The sequence below is a fragment of the Citrus clementina genome, unplaced genomic scaffold (assembly GCF_000493195.1).
Source record: "Citrus clementina cultivar Clemenules unplaced genomic scaffold, Citrus_clementina_v1.0 scaffold_2, whole genome shotgun sequence".
NCBI classification, from domain to species: Eukaryota; Viridiplantae; Streptophyta; class Magnoliopsida; order Sapindales; family Rutaceae; genus Citrus; species Citrus x clementina.
Window position 1 is genome coordinate 26,147,355 of NW_006262688.1, and position 20,988 is coordinate 26,168,342.

At 38.0% G+C, this 20,988-nt stretch overlaps 1 protein-coding gene and 1 pseudogene across 1 annotated transcript; both read left to right on the forward strand.

Moving 5' to 3' along the window:
• Positions 1-7,732: 7,732 nt before the first annotated feature.
• Positions 7,733-11,474, forward strand: LOC112101156 (probable sugar phosphate/phosphate translocator At1g06470). Its single transcript, XM_024191650.1, has 7 exons — positions 7,733-7,761; positions 7,891-8,075; positions 8,207-8,293; positions 8,912-9,006; positions 10,039-10,118; positions 10,826-10,907; positions 11,034-11,474. The coding sequence occupies exons 2-6, from the start codon at positions 7,914-7,916 to the stop codon at positions 10,864-10,866; spliced, it is 465 nt and encodes a 154-aa protein (XP_024047418.1). The 5' UTR covers positions 7,733-7,761; positions 7,891-7,913; the 3' UTR covers positions 10,867-10,907; positions 11,034-11,474.
• Positions 11,475-11,645: 171 nt separating this feature from the next.
• Positions 11,646-14,764, forward strand: LOC18052442 (annotated as a pseudogene).
• The last annotated feature ends 6,224 nt before the right edge of the window (positions 14,765-20,988 follow it).

Here is a 20,988-nt window from a genome sequence, read left to right on the forward strand (position 1 = left end):
TTGCTATTTTATCTGACGACCAGGATGCACCAACTGCGGAGGAGCTTGTTGGTCAGAACCCCATACACATCCCTCCCTAGCAACCAACCACATCCATTACCGATCACTTCAACACTCGAAAAAACAATACTCTGAAAACCTATCGAATCCTAAAACCTCATAACCAGCTGTCCAAAGGAAAACAAGTGGCCAAATCATAGTTTCCAAAACCTAAGCCACTGCACCCTACTACATCCAGCTCCATGCATGAAACTCTACGGCCCCATGCCACCAAAATCCTCTCCCACAAAACTAATGAACCTAACCCGAGCCCCTTGAGACATACTCCTAGTGAACCGTTGAGTTTACTTTTAATTTGACAACTCTTGATCCCACAAAACATACGGCTGTCACCATACCGTATAGAAACCAGGCCACTGCAGGACAGCCATCAAGTGAAAAACCTGTTGCCCAACCTGAACAGCAAATTCTTCCAAAGCAGCTAGCGGAGCCTCCTGATGGCAAGGATGCAGGGGTTGTTGATATAATGGTGAATTATGAGGGGGTTTCTCAACCTGTTTTTGGACAAGAAGGTGAAGATACCATGTCTGATGATGAAGACACGGTTGTACAGGAGACTCCTGGAGTGCATGTTGGACTAATGGTGGAGCTTGATGCGTAAACCTTTTCTACTCACCCACTTTATCCATAATTGATTAATGACAATTTCAACCTTATTCTGGAACGTCCAAGGGGCGGGGTCCCCAGATTTTAGACAAACTTTTGCTGCTTTAATTAAAAACTACAATCCTACAATTGTAGCGATTTTCGAGCCAAGAATAAGTGGGAAGAAAGCAAACGATTTTATTAAAAAAAATGGCTTTGACCGCTCTCATCGTGTGGAGGCTAGTGGTTTCTCTGGAGGTATTTGGGTGTTATGGCGTGATTTGTTTTACGTTGAGGTTGCTCTAAATCATAATCAGTTTATCCATTTAAAAATCAGTGTCCAGAATGTTACTCAAGCTTGGATCATAGCAGTCTATGCGAGCCCCAACTCAATTCGCCGTCGTGAGCTATAGTATCGGTTGAATGGCATTGCGAGATCGATGCATGACCCTTGGCTGGTGGGGGGTGATTTTAATTCAATTTTGTATGCTGGGGAAAAACATGGAGGGTCTCAAATGGGCACGGGTATTTGTCCAAGCTTTAATTCATGGTTTCATGCTAATCAAATGGTTGATTTGCCTTTCAGTGGCCCTCGTTTCACTTAGGCTCGTGGGAATCTATCAAAGAGACTCGATCGAGCTCTGAGTAATAAGGATTGGATTCTAAAGTTTGATAATTATTCGGTGACCAATCTCCCGCGAGTTGAATCTGATCACAGACCGATTTTGGTTCGTTTTGAGCACAATGGTAAAGGAATGAGGAGTATAAAGCCTTTCCGGTTTCTAGCTGCTTGGATGACAGATAATCGGTTTGGAGATTTTATGCAGGGCAATTGGCAGAGAAATATGCCTTATGCTCAAGCTGCTTCTAACTTCACAAGTAAGGTAGCTAATTGGAATAGGGAAGTTTTTGGTAATATTTTTAAAAGGAAAAAAGAATTGTTTGCTCGTCTTGGCGGGGTTCAAAAAGCCTTGGAAAGGCGGCCTCTCAGTAGCCTGTATCGTCTGGAGGTAAGGTTAAAAAAGAAGCTGGAAGAAGTTCTGTCTTAAGTGGATCTGTTATGGTATCAAAAATCTCGCAGAGAGTGGATTAAATATGGGGATCGGAATACATCATTTTTTCATCAAAAAACCATTACAAGGAGGGCTCATAATCGCATCACTGCGATCAGGGATGATGGAGGTAAGTGGCTTTATGAAGCTCCAGAAATTAAAACCCATGCTGTGACATTTTTCTCTACACCATATAAATCTGAACAGGATATATATCAGCCGTATCATATGCGAGGGTGTTTTCCTCAAATTGACCACACCCGATTGGCGAGTCTTGCTGTGCCGGTGGAGAATGAAGAAATTCATGAGGCAGTCTGTCAGATGAGTCCTCTCAAAGCTCCTGGAATCGATGGCTATCCTGCCGGGTTTTATCAGGCTCAATGGCATATTGTTGGTGAGTCTTTTAGTTCTGGTATACAGGAAGTCTTTAATTCGCACAGGATCCCCAGAGAGGTTAGTAAAACTCTCCTAGTCCTGATCCCAAAGACTGAGCGTCCCACATCCTTCAGGATGTATCGCCTTATAAGTTTATGCACAGTATTTTATAAAACAGTAACCAAGATTATTGTGAATAGACTCCAAGCTTTACTCCCTGATCTTGTTGGCCCTCACCAGACAAGTTTTGTCCCCGGCCGGCATATTACGGAGAATATCATCATCGCTCAAGAGGTTGTCCACTCCATGCGACGAAAGATGGGTAAAAAAGGTATAATGGATATTAAGATTGATTTAGAGAAAACATATGATAGATTGAACTGGAATTTTATTCATGAGACTTTAAGGGAGCTAGCTTTGCCGTTCGAGCTCGTCCAGTTAATAATGGAGTGCATTACTTCTAATAAGATGAACATTTTATGGAATGGGGAATTAACGGGGGATTTTGCCCCTAGTAGAGGTGTTCGGCAGGGTGATCCATTGTCTCCTTATATTTTTGTTCTCTGTATCGAGAGACTGAGTCATGCAATCTATTGCTCAATCCAGCAAGAACAATGGAAACCAATTCGTTTAGCTCGAATGGGTACCCCCCTAAGCCATTTATTTTTTGCTGATGACCTACTCCTTTTTGCCGAGGCTTCTAGTGCACAAGCCCTCTTCATAAATTCGGTCTTAGATGATTTTTGTTTGAGCTCTGGTGCAAAGGTGAACAAATCCAAGACTCAAGTCTATTTTTCTAAGAATATCTCCGAGGCTGTAGCTGGCCGATTAGGGCGTGAACTTGGGTATACAGTCACAAAAGATTTGGGCAATTACTTAGGCATGCCTCTGCTGCACCGCCGGGTTTCGAAACAGACTTATCAGGGAATTCTGGATAAAACGCAGCAAAGACTTTCGGGTTGGGCTGCCTCTCAACTGTCCTTTGCAGGGCATATTACTCTCACCCAATCTGTCCTCCAAGCAATCCCTATATATGTTATGCAGACTACTAATTTATTCGCTAGTATCAAGACTAAAATTGATCAAGTTTGCAGAATATTCTTGTGGAGTGGAAATGATGAAATGCGTAAGATGAGTTTACTTAGTTGGCACACTATATGTCAACCAAAGCTGGCTGGTGGGCTAGGATTTAAGAGATTGGAGGTTATGAATGAAGCGTTATTGTTAAAGGTTGCTTGGAACTTGATCACCGAACCTGGTAAGCTTTGTGCCCAAGTACTAGCTACAAAATACAGAGTGTCTCTCTCGGATATCCCACAATTTCTTCCCACTCGGCATGGCTCTCATTTGTGGAAGTCTGTGTGTCGAGTTTGGGATCATGCCAAGCGGGGATTACTTTGGAATGTTGGTAATGGACTGAGAATTAAATTTTAGTGGGACTGTTGGGCTACGGCATCGTTTCCCCTTGCGGCTTTTATTTTGAAACCAATACCTCCTGAGCTTTGTGATTTGTATGTGGCTGACTTTATGATCGCAGACGGCACCTGGAACTGGCCGAAGTTCAGCCATCTTTTATCCCATAATGCAGTGATGCGCATTGCTTCAGTCCATTCCCCTTCGGCGCGAAATGGTGCTGATAAGGCTTACTGGGCAGCTGCAACTCATGGAAAGTTCACAGTGAAGTCAGCATATGATCACTTGGCTCAGCCATACTTACATGAAAGGGATATGATCTGGCGTTTGGCGTGGTCATAAAGGGACCACAAAGTATAAAAACTTTCATCTGGTTGGTGCTGCATAATCGTTTGAAGACGCGGGGAGAGTTAACTGCAGGACATTTAACAATTGAACCACATTGTGAGAGATGCGGGTATGAGTTGGAGACCACGATCCATGTGCTTCGTGACTGTCCTTACTCTAGAGCAGTATGGATTCGTCTTCTTCGGGACAATAATCATCATGATTTTTTCAACATTGATCTTGCGGGGTGGATGTCAAGAAACTTGCAAGCTTCAAACAAGTCTCTAGGTGGAAACCTTTGGCGTGTGCTGTTTGGAGTGGCTATTTTGGCGGATTTGGTTCTGGCGAAATCATTTTATTTTTACGAAGGATTATTGGGATAGCAATAATATTGCAATGGACATCAAAGTCAAGGCTGCTGAAATTCTACGAAGTAATTCCTGCTCCTTTGCGGCTGGTATAACCCGTATCGAAAGATGGATTCGTTAGACTGCGCTTGTTTGGCCTTGGGTTAAGTTAAATACATATGGTGCCAAGAAATCTTCGGGGATTGCAGGAGCTGGTGGCTTAATCCGTGACTTCAGAGGTGTTTGGCAAGTAGGCTACAGTGCAAATTTAGGTGTTTGCTTGGTGACTTCAGCTGAGCTATGGGGATTATTTCATGGACTATCTATCGCTTGGCAATATGGGTTCCGCAGAGTGTACGTGGAAGTAGACAACATGTGCGTTATGAGGTTAATCTCTAATCCAAATCCTCGTATCAATGAGCATTTTACTCTCATTCAGGAAATCCAAACACTTCTCCGGCGTGATTGGCTGACCAAAGTGGAGCGTATCTATCGAGAAGCCAATGAAGCAGCTGATTTCCTGGCTTCGTACAGTTTTTCCTTCTCCTTGGGTTTACATTGTTTTCAATCGATTCCTCCAAATATGCTTAGCATATTGACTAACGATGTTCATGGGATTGTACACTCCCGCTTAGTGTTGCCTTAGTTCTCTTATGAGCCCTTTGATGATAAAAAAAAAATTACTTGTAAATTTGTAATATTCATTTTTTATGTCACTTTTTATCGTTTCTTCTAGACGCGCAAAATACGTGAATTTTAAATTTATTTTTCAAAAGAAAAAAATGTAACGGATTTTGTAATTGAGATGCAAACAATTTTTGTGTTGTTTTCATTCTCGTCCTCTGCATATAACAAACAATCTTATTTTTTTTAAACAAATAGGAATGAATTAAAGAAATAAGTAGAATTAGTGTTTAGGGTATATAACGACGCAACTAGCTACACTCGAACAAGGACTTCCTTCTTGTGAGTGAGAAGCTATATAGCATCCATGAGCAGGAGTTTTCTGTTTGACACTGAGGAGAGCTTCTGTTGGGGTCGAGGCATGAGCAGAAGTTTTCTGCTATATACCAAGGCAATTTTCTGCTGGGGCCAAGGCCAGAGACCTAGTCAATAGCAGTTGTCAGAACGTGTGCTACTTTCCAAAAATCCAAGAACGATACCCAATCAGCCACAATCACAATGCTCGAGCATCCACGACCGAGGATTCGGTAAAGTGGCGAACATGGGTCATGGAGACCGAATTCCCAGGAGAGCTATAAAAAGGGTCTCCAACGAAGGTAAATAGGTTGGATTTTTTGAGATTGAACATATTAAGAAGAAAATTCATTTTAATCTTTTCTCTAGGTTCTTAGTAGGGAGAATTCTTGGGATTTTAAAGGATAAACGTTATGGTGAAAAAGCCAAAAGGCCAGTGGCAACGTTTTTCCTAAATAAGCCCAGATTGCTGACTTGAGCAGTGGAGGGTTTACGCTGGGAAAACCCCGACATTCTCTGATTGGTTTTTGTACGTGTAGGAGTTCGCAGAGGAGAAGCAGCGAGCCTTAAAGTCTTGCTCATTAAAAAGGAGTAGTGTGAAGTTATCCCTGACCAACTAAAAATTAAAGTGTTGAGGAGAGATTCTGGTCGCGACCAAGTAGACCCTAAATCTTGTATCAACATTTTGGCGCTGTCTATGAGGAGCTAAACAAAAGATACCGTTAATGGAAAGAAGGAAAGGAATGAAGAAGGGAGTGATTTGGACGTAGGGGGAGTAGTGCTCAAAGGGGGAGCCGGGGCTCAGTGAGTCCGTGAAACTAAGGGAGATAGCAAATGAAGCATGAAAGAGGGCAATGCATGAGCGGATGGAGAAACAAATTTAGACTTTAACAACCATCTTGCACGGGCTAAGAAATGAGTAGAGAGGAATTCACGTAGGAGGAATGAGAAGCGACAGAATTATACCAAGGCTTGTTAATAGAAGGAGCCATGATGAAGAGATCGCCCCGATGAGAGGCCGAACTACCGGGACGTTTGGTGATGGTGTCGGTGACCAATCGTTAATGGGGGAAGTCATAAAGTAGGGGATCAACCTCAGGGCAGGTGTTGGTATAAATTTAAATGTTATTGATATCAATGTGCAAGTGTACATAACAAGTAATATAATGATGAGTATTCAAGATCGTCTCCACAGGGATTGATGTTATCAGACTTGCTACAACAATTTTAATAATGCAGATTTTGTTCTAAATTAAAATAAAACAATTAATGAAACTAATATACTAATTAAAATAAAAAACCAATAAGTAAAATGCAACAAAATAAATTATCACGTACCAATGGGAATATAGAGTAGTTGATTGAATAAACTTTTTTAATGGTTTTGACTATTTTTCTAATGTTTGGCTCGGTTGCTACAACACTAGGCAGAATCATTATATATCCACAATTATCGCATGTTGGATATCTTAAATCTATACGCAACCTAATAGTGATAAGCTGTTTTGTCAATAAAAGATATATCATTACACGATTAGGTTCTAATTATCCTACAAGGTGAATCTCTATGTCTAGTTTATCATTAATTTTAGATTAAGAATGACCCTTTTGGAATCAAGTTGAACTCAATCTAAAATCAAGTATTTCTCTGATATGTTCTACTAAGATAGGTCATTTTGTGGCTCTTTCTTAGCTAATATCATTAAATGGGTGACCAGCCGAAATAATGAATAGAAATAAATACTATCAAAATAAAATACTATAGCAAATGTGCAGCAACACATATATTTAGTCAATAAACCATGAAGATTGTTTATCACTTAACCACAAATAAATTTAGGTCATGGTTTACAAAAAAATAAAAATAAAAAATAAAATTTCAGTCATCAAACACATCCTCATGACTAAAAAGTAAATAAGAAAACAAGAGAAGAATAAGAAAGACTGAGTTCCCGATTAATTTCAGCAAATTCTCCTCTTGTGTAGCCCTCAATCTCTCTCTTGAATTCTATTTTTCTTTTGTTTCTTTGTGATTTTTCTCTTTGGGTGACGGCTCTCCCTTTTCCTTATGATGTGTGCTCATTTTATAGTTGAAAATTAGGGTAAATGGAAGCCTAGGGCGTGTATCTTCTAGATTAGGAAACTACGGATCGCAATATTCTGAGTATTTCGCGTAAAATTTTCTCTATTGTTGTTCCAGGATTGCCATAGCAATGACTCCAGCAACTGCACTGTTCCAGATTTGTTTCAATTTTTTTGTAATCGAGTTATTTTCTATCTTTTGCAAGCCTATTGCAGCAACATACATTTCTTAAAATTTGAGCTTTTAATCACTTACAATTATGCACACAATCTAAGCACACAAAATTATTATAAAACAACGCAATTTATTAAAAATAAACTAAAATAATTATTCATACAAAATAAAATTAAAATACAATAAAAAAATATGTCATTTACTCTCTAAATAATAATGATTTACTTTAGATAACGATGATACATAGAAATGCTGGACCTTTTCTTATGAGCTTAAGCTTTGGAGTTAATAGTTTTTTAATATGGTGTCATTCTGCGTTTTTTCTCTAAGCTAGCCAGCACTTATTGACGAACACATTTTGCTCTTGGTAAAAAGCTTGAGTCTCTGGTGAACAAACTTATACATTACATTTCTTTCCTAGATGCTTTGCCTTAGTTTTTATACCATTATTTCTAATCAATCACTGAGAAGTGTTTTCTTTATTTTTTGTTTTTAGGTCTTAAAAATCCACTTACCTTGATGAGCTCTGTGGCACCAATTATGGCGCTGGTGACTGCTCTTCTTTCTCTATTGCTGGATCCATGGCATGAATTCAAAAGGAATAATTATTTCAATAACTCATGGCATGTCACTTGGAGTTTGTTGTTGATGCTTTCCGGCGGAGCTTTGGCCTTTTTCATGGTAAGAATTGAGGTTGAACAAAAAGGATTGGGAGGAAGATACATTTACATGCTTTTCGTGTTGCATATTGAGTACACTTGATCTGAGTTTCATGGTCCCCAAAAGAAATTAACTTTTTTCTCTTGTTACAGGTTTTGACAGAATTTGTACTTGTCTTGGTAACAAGTGCTGCCAATGTTCAAATTGTAGGTGTTGTCAAGGAGGCTGTAACCATATTGGTAAAACTTTTCTATGGTAGTTAGTCTTTCTAGATTAATTTGGTAAAATGTTGGCTGTTGTATGTGCTTTATTGTTTGTTCTATCTTATTTTCTAGCCGTTACCTTGTGAAATCCTTTAGTTACAACACCGTTCTGTTTCAAACATTAAATATTCGAACTCTCCTATTAGATAAGATAAATACCCTGTTTGTCATGAGGTTGCAATTATTTATGATTATGGCTATTGTCTTAAAACATTTTGCATGGTCTGAGCCCTCTTTTGTAACTTTTGATTGTGATCTATACTTATATTTAGATTTTTGTTTGAGGATGCTTGATGCATCTATAAGATGTAAGAATCCCGCTTTGATTGTTTTACTAGTTTTGTTGTCACAGTGTAGCTATCTCCTGCATAGACGGACCCTGTGCTTTGATTGTTTTACTGGTTTTATTGTCACAATGTAGCTGTCTCCTGCATAGACAGACACTGTATAGAATTAAACCCTAGTCTTATGTTTTCTTATCGTGTTTTTTCATTTGGTTAATTATTTTATTAATAATTACAAATATAAAAAACATGAATGGCTACACAGTATAAAGACTCTCAAAGGATTCTACTTCAATATGTGAATGTACAGGTTGCAGTGTTTTACTTTCATGATGAGTTCACTTGGCTGAGGGGGTTTGGTCTCTTCACAATCCTGGTCGGTGTCAGTTTATTCAATTGGTACAAGTAAGTCATTAGTTATTGTAGTTTTGAACTATCATTGCATGTTTCTTCTCTTTTTCCTTTCCCCCCTCTTTTTTCTTCTTTGTTAACTGATTTTGTTGTTGTCTTTTTTTTTAAACTATTATTTGGCTGTTAGATTATTGCTTAGTGTGTAGTGGCCAAATATGGATTGTGTGATGCAGAATACATAAGTATCCAGTTCATTGCTAATAATCTTAAAACTTTCTCCCATCAAAGAGTCCAATTAAATGGGATAAAATGTAATTGTAGAACTTTGGACTGGACAAATTTTCCATGACTAGCTTTTGCTTTTGGCTGTTTGCATGAGAAGGATGTTCCTTTAACTTGCATGTTTTCCATGTTAAATGCCCTTCTGTAACATTAATCACTAAAGCTTGGTTGTTGTCCATCAGATGTTATGTGTCAGATTTGCGAGCATTCTGGTGGTGAGCTTTAATCTTTTCTGTGAACGGTTAGCCTGCTGCACAAAATTAGATCATTATACAAAAGTTCCACATAATGTGCCCTAGTCATTGAAGTTTGATAAAGTTTAAGAATATGATAATGACATTTCTCGAAACCCAAGAAAGCATCCCAATGGTCATTATGCGTCATTATAAATGGGATCAACCAAATTATAATTGCCTTGTCCTGTTGCTATCAGTTAGCAACGAGAATTGAGATTTTACCGGCTCATCCAGCTAAATTTTGTAAGTCCTTTGCTCCTTACTTACCAAATTTGACATGTATTGATTGCATTTGTTTGTGGATCTCTTGAAATAATATTTTGGTTTTTGATGTTTCTTCCTGACATATTAAAAATATTGGAATTTTAGAGTTTCTCTAGTATCTGAGCTTATGGATCAGAAAAGCATCAGTTTTCAACATTAGTTGTGGAACAATATAAGGGCAGAATGATAAAGCTTAACTTTAAGCTACCTAATCTTAACACCCGATTTCTACTGTGTGCTTCTTGTCAATTTTTTCCTAATCTGGTTTTTGTTCTTGATTGTTACTCTTTTTATCCTTTTTCAGATACCAAAAGCTACAGGCAGGTCATGCAAATGAAGATGGCATGTTGGGATCACCTGAAGCAAATGCTTCTGCAAAATATGTTATTCTTAGGGGTGGGCACGGTTCGGTTCGGTTCGGTTCGGTTCGAAATTAAGTAGAACCGATTTAAATCGGTTATTTTATAAAAAGAACCGAATAAGAACCAAACTCAATAAGAACCGAACTCAAACGGTTCTTTTCGGATCGGTTCGGTTCGGTTCGGTTTTTTCGGTTCTGAGCCTATTGGGCCTATTTTGAATTTTTAAATTTTTAGCCCATTGGGCCTCATAAATGTAATAATGTTTTTCAACAATTAATTTATCCTAATTTTATTACAAATATTAACAATAAATATAAAGTATTCAAAACACATTTTATCACTAATATCTTACTAATTATTAATAAGATACTCCCAAAATATGAAATATTAAAATTTCAAAATACATAATCAAACTCCAATACTCCATCTATATAAACATAATCATAATGTTATAAAGAGAAATAACACATGTTTGATTTGAATAAAATCATATTTGATTTGAATAAAATTATTAACACATGTTTGATTTGAATAAAATAAAAAAATAATTCGGTTCTTCGGTTCGGTTTTTCGGTTCAGCTAAGTGAACCGAATACCGAACCGATATTTCGGTTTTTTTTACAAACGGTATATTCGGTTTTTTTAAAAAATAAAAACCGAACCGAATTAGAAAAAACCGTCGGTTCGGTTCGGTTTTTTTAACATTACGGTTTTTTTGCCCACCCCTAGTTATTCTAGAGGAGATTGATGATCTAGATGAGGGCACTTGAAATTTCTAGTAGCCACATGATTTGAATTTTCATAATCTTGTGTAAGCCTCTTGCTGAACCTTCTCCATTTGGGGTGGAACCTTAGGTTGATGCAATGGTTTGATTTGGTATTTATCACAGTGGTCCAAGTTTGTGTAATGATCCATTGATTTACATTTGATTATCAGGTTATCAGCCAAAGAAATCCGTGGCGTCAGTAGTAACTGGTCTCAAGTTTGCAGTATTTAGCAATTCTTATTGTTGGCTGAGCTTCGGCGTTGATATTTCTTCTGCTCCTCAAGCAGGTCAGTGGCAGAAACGTATAGGGTGTGTACAACATCAGGGGTTTGGCAAATACATTTTGGCAAGCGAAAATGCGAAATTGAGTGAAGACTGAAGAAGCCCATTCATGTGGAAAGTTCACCTCAAGCTTTTTACTAGTGGGTCCTGTATAGGATACATATTTCCTAAACGCATACTCTACGGTCATTTTGTCGGTCTTTAATTGGTTGTTTAGTTTAGACATTGAGAATGCAAGTGGCGAAGCAAGCTGTAGTAGGTTGAACGCTTTATTTTGACTTGTTCAATGCTTCAAATATATTATTGCACTTTTTGAGGACTTTTATGGGTCATCCCTTTTGATAAATTGTATTGTACTCCTTTATTGGTTTTACACTACGGTGCACCGACTCTGCTTCTTTGAGTGTTTGACTCACGGGAAAACTGAAATGAAAAAACAGAACCTTTTTATCGAACATTAAAACATGAATATCCTTTTTCTTATGTCTATCTTTTAATAAATACGCATAGAAAAATGCTAAGGGGAGAGAATGTTGAGAGAAAATTGAGAGAACAATGAAGAAAATGGTAGAGAAAGAATGGGTGGAGAGACAGGGGGTGAATTTCCATCAGCTTTCTCTCTATCTTTCACTCCCCCTAGCACCACTCGTGTACGTATATGGGCTCTGGCCCAGTGGGTGGATGAGTCATTAGTGTGTGGGTGGGTGGACGATACAGAATAGAGATAAGGAGACGGCAGGGTTGACTTCTGTCCCTTGAATAAAATTTTTCAGTCGATCTCTCATTTTATCTTTGAAATACTCTGCAAGTGAAAAAAATCCTGCAGTCTCCTTTACAAATCATTCCGTATTGCACTTTTCTTGTCGGCGATGAGTGTTAGCGGGAACTGGTGTTCTGTTCTTTTCTTTCTTATTTTCTCTACGCCATTTTCTTGCTTGGTTGATGCCCAAAGTTTTGATTATCCGACAGCGAACCTCTCTACTTCATGGACCAACGGCCCATCAGCTTCTGACTCGGTAGGTTTCACTGACGGATCAGCGGTGAGAGCCATCCTTCTTAGGGGAACCTTTGGCCCAGCATATGCATGTGGCTTCTTCTGCAACGGCACCTGTGACTCTTATCTATTTGCTGTTTTCATAGTTCAGGCCTATAATCTTCCTTAATCGATTATCAACATATCGAATTTCCACAGGTTGTCTGGTCCGCTAATCGTAACAATCCTGTTCGAATAAACGCAACCTTAGAACTCACTTCAGATGGGAACTTGGTCTTGCAAGATGCTGACGGAGCAATTGCTTGGTCGACGAATACCAGTGGTAAATCTGTTGTGGGCTTAAACTTGACAGACATGGGCAACCTCGTACTTTTTGACAAGAATAATGCAGCCGTTTGGCAATCTTTCGATCATCCAACGGACTCGCTGGTTCCTGGCCAAAAATTGTTGGAAGGGAAGAAACTTACAGCTAGTGTTTCAACCACGAATTGGACGGATGGAGGTTTGTTTTCACTTTCTGTCACTAACGAAGGATTATTTGCTTTCATAGAGTCTAATAATACTTCAATACGGTATTATGCATTAGTCAAAGCCACAAAAACAAGTAAGGAACCAAGCCATGCTAGATATCTGAATGGAAGCTTAGCTTTCTTCATAAATTCCTCCGAACCAAGGGAACCAGATGGGGCAGTTCCTGTTCCTCCAGCATCGTCATCCCCGGGACAGTACATGAGATTGTGGCCTGATGGACATTTAAGAGTTTACGAGTGGCAAGCATCGATAGGGTGGACAGAAGTGGCCGATCTATTGACAGGTTATCTTGGGGAATGCGGTTATCCTCTGGTTTGCGGCAAGTATGGCATCTGCTCTCAGGGGCAATGCAGTTGTCCTGCAACCTATTTCAAGGTATTAAATGATAGAAAGCCTGCCCTTGGGTGCTCCCCGATTACTCCCTTATCATGCGAAGCTTCGCAAGATCATAGTTTTGTTGAACTCAATGATGTCGCTTACTTCGCGTTTAGCTCACCTAGCTCAGACCTTACGAATACAGATCCAGAGACATGCAAACAAGCCTGTTTAAAGAATTGCTCGTGCAAAGCTGCTCTTTTTCTGTATGGTTTGAACCCTTCTCCTGGAGATTGCTACTTACCATCTGAACTCTTTTCAATGATGAATAATGAGAAGGAAAAGACTCATTATAACTCAACTGCTTACATTAAGGTTCAAAACTTTTCAATGCCAGGTGCAAGTCCAGGAGGAAAGGAGACGAGCCACAGAAAAAGAATAATGGGGTTCATCCTTGGATCTTTCTTTGGTTTATTAGTTCTAATTGGTATCTTGATCTTTTTCTTTGGGAAGAAAAAGGGGGCTGATGAAATTGAGGAAGATTGTTTAGATCAAGTGCCAGGACTACCCAAAAGATTCTCATTTGAAGAGTTGAAAGTCATGACAGACAATTTCAGAAAGATACTGGGTAAGGGGGGCTTTGGCTCAGTCTTTGAGGGGGCACAAACTGATGGTACAAAAGTTGCAGTGAAACGTCTGAAGGAATTGGTGAAATCAATAAATCTTTCTTAGCAGAGGTGAAGACAATTGGAAGCATTCACCATCTGAACTTGGTGAGATTGATAGGGTTTTGTGCTGAGAAATCTCATAGCCTTCTTGTTTATGAATACATGCCGAATGGATCTCTAGATAGGTGGCTTTTCCAGAGATCAGATGAGTTTATGCTTGACTGGCAGCAAAGAAAGAAGATCATCCTTGATATTGCCAAGGGACTAACCTATCTCCATGAAGATTGCAGGCAGAAGATACTCCACTTGGATATCAAGCCCCAAAATATTCTGCTAGATGACAACTTTAATGCCAAAGTTGCTGATTTTGGTTTGTCGAAATTGATTGACCGGGACCAGAGCCAAGTTGTGACAACCATGAAAGGAACTCCAGGCTATTTGGCTCCTGAATGGCTTAGCTCAGTAATTACAGAAAAAGTAGATATCTACAGCTTTGGAGTTGTGATGTTGGAGATATTGTGTGGCCGGAAAGTTTTTGACCGCTCTCAGCCTGAGGAGGAAGACATGTATTTGCTGAGCATATTCAAGAAGAAGGCAGAGGAGGACAAATTGTCTGATCTGGTGGATAAACACAGTAACGATATGCAATCAAATGGAGAAGAAGTAGTGAATATGATGAAGGTGGCTGCATGGTGTCTGGAAAGTGATTTTGCAAAGAGACCTTCCATGTCAATGGTAGTTAAGGTTTTGGAGGGCGTTACAGAGTTTGATCATAACCTCCATTATAACTCCGTTCACCTGCCATCTACAGCAGCACTAGCAAACGTTGATCATAGGGAAGAAAATGACAAATCCACTACTCAATTGTTGCCTTCAATTTTGTCGGGGCCAAGGTGACAGACGATTAGCAAGTATATATACCACATATCCATTCATTATTAGCATTAATAATGCTTTACCATCAACTTTTGTTTTTAGATTTGAAAAAGAAAACTAATTGGGCTTTACCGACAACTCTCAGCATCTTTCTTAAAAAATTGGCGCCAAATTTTTGTAGGGTTATTTGTGGATACAATCTGGAATGAAAGAAACTTCAAATCTTTGATAAGAATGTAAATCTCATAATTGATTTATTATGCAAATTTTAAATTCGCGGATCAAATAACTGCAAGCAACCATCTAAGGTACGTATGTGCAAATTCAGAAATCCGTGGCAAGTATCAGTAGTAATGGGTCTCAAATTTGCAGTATCTCGCGAATCTTATCATTGACTGAGCTTTGGCCCTGATCTTTTCTGCTTCTCAATCAGATCAGTGGCAGAAACAAGAAGAGGGTGCCTGCAACATTAGGGTTTACCAAATACATTTTGCCAAGCAAAATTGAGCGAAGAAGTCCAATCTCATCTATAGTTACCTGAAGCTTTTACTAGTGGGTCTTCTGTAAGATGCACAGTTGCGAAATGCATGTCTACACCGATTTCGTCAGTCTCTAATTTGTTGTTTAGACACTCAAAATATCAGTCTTTAGACATTGAGAATGCAAGTGGGGAGGCGAAGCAAGCTGCATTACATTGAACGCTTTATTTTGATTTGTTCAATGCTTTAAAAAAAAAAACTTTTATTTTCCAAGACTTTTATGGTCATTTTTGATAACTTACTTTTTTATTACTTTTTTTTAATTACTAAAAAAATTTTGGGATTATGTAAATCAGGTCTATCATAACATAGTTTAAATATCTACTTGCACTGATATTAAAAAAACAAAAAAACTACTCCGCTAATATTAGTAGAGAAATATCTATCCCTAAATTCCATAATTAAAAGGTGAGAAAAATACCCAAAACAATTATTTAAGTGGAAGGTGAATAGAATTCCAAATATATAATTAATTAAAGGAGTTCTTCTATTTACCCCGGGTCAAATCTCAGGTCAAACTCCAAAAGCTAAAACAAAACGACGTTGTTTCCTCTTCTTCATGAAACGCTACCGTTTCACCCTAACAAAAGCAAACGTTCCTCTCCTCTTCATTTTCGTCTTCCTCTCTTGACTCCTCTTCGTTTCATCAACAATATTTGGAGTAATTATTATTTTTTATTCGGTTGATTGGAAGCAAAACAAGTAATTAATTAGAACGGGATGAGCTTGACTTCACTTTGTTGACTTTGTGCAGCGAGTCTTGTCTCTAATCGCACCGTTTGCAGCTTCCACCACTCGTTTCTTCATTATATTTGATAAAATCTTGTCTCTCTCTAACATTAATAAAACGAAAGATAGAATAAAAAACAACAAAAAGGAAGAAGATAGAGGATTGTATTTGTAATCCACAGCAACAAAAACCTCGGATGCCGAATGCCGCCCTTGAAATTCTCCATGTTGTTTCTGTTTGTGATATATCTTTTAAGCTCCCAGTTCAGTTTTACGGCTGCAGCTGACCCAACATACGTTCATCATGTTTGCTCAGAAACAGCACCTTTGAATCAAACCTCAATCATCTCTTCACTTCTCTTCCCACTAACGCCAGCCGTGGGAATGGATTCTCCAAGGGTTTCTTCAACGCCACCGCTGGCCAAGACCCAAACAGGGTCTGCAGCCTCTTTCTCTGCCGCGGTGATCAAACTACCAACAGCTGCCAAAACTGTGTCACTTTTGCTACCAGAAATGTAACTCGGCGTTGCTCAGTTAGCAAAGACACCATAGTATGGTACGATGAGACATAAATTCGTAATCGAAACTTAAACTTAATTTAACAGCTGTTGTTAATGCCGATGAGGTTAGGAATCATGGACAATGTCGAGACTCTATCTTGTTCAAGCTTCTGCTTTTGCCTTGTCTGAGCCTAATCTTTCACTCGGGCGTGGTGAATCAAAGAGGAAGAGACTCTATCTTGTTTAAGATTCTGTGTTTTTCTCAGTTCATAAAGTAGTTGTTTCTCTGCGTTTTTTCTGCTTTAGTTCGTTTTGTTTTTACTATGCTCAAACGACTACGTTTCATGAAAGCAAAAAGGGTAAAAAAAAAAAAAAAAGAAACCAAAACGGCATCATTTTGGTTAAATTCAGGATTTGACCCGAGAAAAATAGCACTTTCCTAAGGGTAATTTTTAGGGACCTCCCCTGAGGTTTGAAGTATTAACACTTTGATAGAAAGTATTAATGTAATTACATATACCTCCCTCGCCGTTAGTATAAAAATACGTATGGTGTTAGTATAAAAGGGTAAATATGTAAAAGCTTATTTAAAATTCAAAATAATTTAAAATTAAAGCCTTAAGCTTCTTGATGTCTGGGAAATCTTACTTGCTTTACTCCATTATCCAGTGTGTAATGTCCAATCGACAAAATCAAAAAAAATCTTCACAAAATCAAGCCTGCACTTAGCTTTCTCTTTCATGAAAGCAACGCCCAGCACCATTTTCGTCTTCCTAAGGTTGTGAAGAAGCAGCTGCATTTGCCTGAAACATTTTCAAGATTAAAAAATATTTTATCTTCAATTACGAACAAGATGAGTTCTGATGATGGCCCAAGCCTTTCACAAAGCGAGCACCAGCGGCGAACGGCTTCATCCGCGACTGGAATTGGAGCGAGAAATAGGTAATCCTCATTTATTATAGTTTAAATATGTGAATCACATGCAGTAGATGATTTTGTTGAACCTAGGTTAATTAAACTTGAAAATGAGTTCTTTGTATTTTGAATTTTTTTTGTGCATGCTGATTTCAGCAACTATGAGTTTTGATTTTCTTCATTTTGAGCTAATTTGCATTCACTGAACTGAGCAATGTGATTGCTATCAATTGACAAGTTAATTAAATCCTCTGACAAGGAATAGTAATAATTTCTCATCTAATATTTTGGCATTAAATCGATAAAAAAAAAATTTCTTACTCGTTGTAATAATTGTGACTCTTATGGATTTTATAATCATGCAATTACACAAGTGTTGAGTCCAAATAATTATTCTAGTTTAATTTGTTTTTCATATGTAGCTGTCTGTTACATTTTATTTTCAAAATTTTACTAATTTTTTTAAACAAAAATTGATACAATAGATTTAAATGTAAATGGGTTCTTTGAATTTTATTGTATTGATTCTCTGCTCATTGAGTTGATGATTATGTTGAGCTTGCTAATTTTACATTTTTCATATGTGGATTAAAATGGGTTATGATATTGTGTTTCGCAAATTTCATTTTTCTCTAACAGTTCAATACTTATACAAAAGGAATGAAAAGAGAGAAAAAAAAAAGAAAAATCCCTTCTCAGTATTTTTTCTTGTGTTATCCTTGTTTTGAATTCTTCCACACCATCATCGTCAGTAATTGATTAATTTGTTGCTGGAAACTGGAGAGACTCGAACAAAATTCTAGCTTATATGGCATCTCCTAGATGTTGAGATATAATGGTTTTATTTTAAACACTTTGGCATGTTTTCGGCAATTATTAGAATTTTCGACAATTTCGTGTTGGTTCCAAAATTTTTTTTTTCCTTTTTTCTTCGCTACTCCTATTGCATTCTCTTTTTTGGTTTTTTTCTTTACTTATATATAGCCCCTACTGTTTTCTCTTCTTGTTTACCACTTTCAATTATTTAAAATTTTTTGGATTCTGTCTATAATTCTTTACAGTTCTTGTGCTTTGATTTGTCTAATCATTTAAGATGTCATCTTGACGTAGACAGGATATTGTAAGAACTATACATGTGAATTCTGTTATGATGGAATTTTTTTTGCACTTTTGCTTAAATTTTGGGTATGTTCTAAAAAACTAGCGAACAGTCTGGAAATTTATACAGCTGGTGTTTTTAGGAATTAGTGTATGTTAGCTAGATTTTTATATTTTATGGCAATTCATCAGCTGCTTGTAGACAATGATAATAGCAACCTGTCAGCCACTCTTGCTATGTTGTTTATATTTATTGTATAACGTTATTGTGTGATTTTTGTTACTTACAATATGCTATTGTTTATAATTTGTAGCCATGTTTACATGGAGATAGGGGCTGTGGTAGCTGGCGAAAAGATTGATGTAGCAACTGTAATTCCAGAGCAATACACCTTAAAGAAGTTGTGGCAAGATGTAAAGGATGTGTGCTTTGACAAGCCTATAAGACATGCTAACGAAGTGAGAGTTTATGTCATGTTGCCATGGGAAACATCTAATATGCATGTAAAAACTGACTTTGACCTTCAAGACGCATTAAAAAAGCTAAAGCAGAAGAGCTATTCTTGGGCATTATTTATTATTAGAACGGAGTTAGATGTAACACCTATTTCTCTGGATCAGAATGAAAATGAAGAGACTCCCCCTGGCCAGTTTCCTGTTCCACAAGTTTCTGAGCTTGATTGGTTTGATTTTGTTGAAGTAAATGAATTTGCTTTGCCTGACTTGAATGCTGAAATCAGATCTGTCGTTGGATGTTCCGCTGCTGCTGCTGAAGTTAAAAATTCAGTTGAAGAGATTGAAGGCAACGAAGATGATGATAGCACAGCTGGTGGGTTTGTTAATATTGATGATAGTATACATGTTCCTGATCATGAAAATAATGCAGAGGAAGTGGAATCTGATGTAAGTGATGATGAATTTAATTTTAACAACGAAGATGAGTGGGATGTGAGATTGAATGCCTATGAGTCTAGAGATGACAGTGGGGCAGATTCAGACGGTGAAGATGAAAACGTTCAGGCTGCTGCTTGTAGGTATGAAGCAAATTCTGGTGGCTTCGAGTTCACTCCTGATGGTGACAATATTATACTTAGAATTGGACAACTGTTCAAGACAGTTGATGAGTTCAGAAATGTTGTCAAAGTTTTCGCAATAAAAAATGGCTTTAGACTTAAAAGGGTGAAAAATGAGAAGAGTAGGGTGACAATGAAGTGTTCGGCTTCAGGATGTACATGGAGAATACACGCGAGTCCAAATTGGAATAAGAAACATTTCCAAATTAAAACTCATATGCCCGAACATACTTGTGAAAGAAACAGCGAAAATTATAAAGCAAATTCAACATGGATTGCTGCTACATTCCTTCATTTATTCAGAGCTAACACATAAGTTCCTATTGATGTGCTCGGGTCAGAATTATTCAAAAATTATGGGATAAAATGCTGCAATCAAAGGCTTTACAGAGCCAAGAACAAAGCCTTAGAGCTGCTTGGTCAAGACCATAAGGCCAGTTTCACAAAGCTATTCAGGTACATGCATGCAATCTTAGCCTTAAATCCTAGTTCAACAGTGTCCCTAGAAAAAGATTGGCTTGGTGGTGGGGTGAATCCTCACTTTAAAAAATTTTTTGTATTCTTTGATGCATGTAGGAGGGGCTTTTTTTAGGGTTGTAGGCAGTTCATTGGTGTAGATGGTTGTCACTTAAAGGGTCTGTACAAAGGGGTTTTACTATCTGCTGTTAGTGTAGATGCCAACTACGGCATATATCCACTGGCCATGTGTGTTGTAGAAACTGAAAACACTAAGTCTTGGGTTTATTTTATGGAGAAACTTTATGATCAAGTAGGCTGTAACGATGGTGAGGGTTTTTGCTTCATGAGTGATAGACAAAAGGGTATATTGAATGCACTTGATAGGGTTTTTCCTCGGGCCATGAGAAGGTACTGTTGTAGGCACATATATGCAAACTTTAAGCTGAAATTTCCAGGAATTTTGCTTAGGAATGAATTTTGGGCAGTATGTAGAAGTGGAAACCAAGTGGAGTTCAACAATCACAAGGCTGAAATTAACAGCATCAGCCATGCTGCCCATAGGTGGCTGTTACAAATTCCTGTGACATGTTGGGCCAAACATTGCTTTTCCACACAAACCAAATGCTCACATGTCACAAATAATATGACGGAGTCCTTTAATAATTGGATAAGTAGCTTTAGAGGCATGCCAATAGTAAGAATGCTTGAGGAGATTAGGAGAAAGATTATGATCCTCATACATAAAAGACATGAGCTGGTCAATACTTGGCAAGATGAGCTGCCTCCACTTGTTAGGAGAAGAGTAATGGAAGCAAGGGTTGAATCTAGGGCATTATCTGTAATATTTGGGCACAATAAATCATTTGAAGTTATGGAAAATGTCTCCAAGAGGTGTGTTGTAGATCTAGGCAGCAAGCACTGTGATTGTGGGGAGTGGGATATATCAGGCTTGCCTTGCAAGCATGCTATGTGCTGCATTGATGCAATGAGGTATAATGTAAATGAATATGTCCATTCTTTGTTGAAAAAAAGTGCATTCATGAAGACCTATCAGCACCAATTATATCCAGTGCCAGATGAAAGTAGATGGCCATTACTCCCACATGATAACTTGCTGCCACCAACTATCACTAGAGCTGCTGGCAG